Genomic DNA, 1,381 nt, shown 5'->3' on the forward strand with positions numbered 1-1,381 from the left:
TGCAGGATTTAGGGTCCGGCACCTCCAAGCCTCCACCAGCCGTGCCCTCACCCTCCTGTGCTGTCCTTCCAGGTACATCGAGAAGTCGGCAGAGGAGCTGGATGAGGAGGTGGAGTACGACATGGATGAGGAAGATTACATCTGGCTAGACATCATGAACGAGCGGCGGAAGACCGAAGGTGTGAGTCCCATTCCCCAGGAGATCTTTGAGTACCTGATGGACCGGCTAGAGAAGGAGTCCTACTTCGAGAGCCACAACAAGGGGGATCCAAACGCCTTGGTGGATGAGGATGCCGTCTGTTGCATCTGCAATGACGGGGAGTGTCAGAACAGCAATGTCATCCTCTTCTGCGACATGTGCAACCTGGCTGTGCATCAGGAGTGCTACGGGGTGCCCTACATCCCGGAGGGACAGTGGCTCTGCAGACGGTGCCTGCAGTCCCCCTCGCGAGCCGTGGACTGCGCCCTCTGCCCAAACAAGGGGGGGGCCTTCAAGCAGACAGACGACGGGCGCTGGGCACACGTGGTCTGTGCCCTCTGGATCCCAGAGGTGTGCTTTGCCAACACCGTCTTCCTGGAGCCCATCGACAGCATCGAGCATATCCCGCCCGCACGCTGGAAGCTGACCTGTTACATTTGCAAGCAGCGCGGCTCCGGGGCTTGCATCCAGTGTCACAAAGCCAACTGCTACACTGCCTTCCATGTCACCTGCGCCCAGCAGGCCGGGCTGTACATGAAGATGGAGCCTGTCCGGGAGACAGGGGCCAACGGTACCTCCTTCAGTGTGCGCAAAACTGCCTACTGTGACATCCACACGCCGCCGGGCTCTGTACGCAGGCTTCCCACCCTCTCCCACAGTGAGGGGGAAGAGGAGGATGAGGAGGAGGAGGAGGAGGGGAAGGGCTGGAGCTCTGAGAAAGTCAAAAAAGCAAAGGCCAAGTCTAGGATTAAGATGAAGAAGGCACGGAAGATCCTGGCAGAGAAACGAGCTGCAGCGCCTGTGGTTTCTGTGCCCTGCATCCCCCCGCACAGGTACGGCCCACCGCCCTCCCTTGACTGTGGAGGAATTTCTGCCTTTCTCTGTGCGTCGTGTTCCGCTTTCCACATGGGCGTTATCTTGTTCCTCTCCTTAGCTTTTCACACAGGTACTTTTCGCTTTGCTCTCGCAGAGGGCTGTTGGTGGTTTCCTCTCGGGGTCCTACAGAGAGGCAGGGCAATGCGCTGCGCCACAAAGGTGTGTGGGCCCTCGGCGGGGCAGGAAATAGCTGCTGTTATTTTAACGGCAGAGTGCAAACTTGGCCGGACACGTCAGGAAGCAGCTGGGGGTTCCCAGCGCTCCTTTCCTGTTGTGCTGACCTCAGGCGCTGGAATAAACCCGGGA

General features: G+C 58.9%; 1 protein-coding gene across 1 annotated transcript in view; it reads left to right on the forward strand.

Annotated features, from left to right (window-relative positions):
* The window catches only part of BRPF1 (bromodomain and PHD finger containing, 1), a gene marked incomplete at its 5' end in the record, with an annotated part of 12,337 nt that overhangs the window by 1,323 nt on the left and 9,633 nt on the right, over positions 1–1,381 (forward strand). Inside the window, one exon of the mRNA XM_009708412.1 lies at positions 73–1,032. Coding sequence (XP_009706714.1) covers positions 73–1,032 — 960 coding nt within the window. The remainder of the gene's footprint in view (positions 1–72; positions 1,033–1,381) is intronic.

Source organism: Cariama cristata, unplaced genomic scaffold (genome assembly GCF_000690535.1).
Source record: "Cariama cristata isolate BGI_N322 unplaced genomic scaffold, ASM69053v1 scaffold39020, whole genome shotgun sequence".
NCBI lineage: Eukaryota > Metazoa > Chordata > Aves > Cariamiformes > Cariamidae > Cariama > Cariama cristata.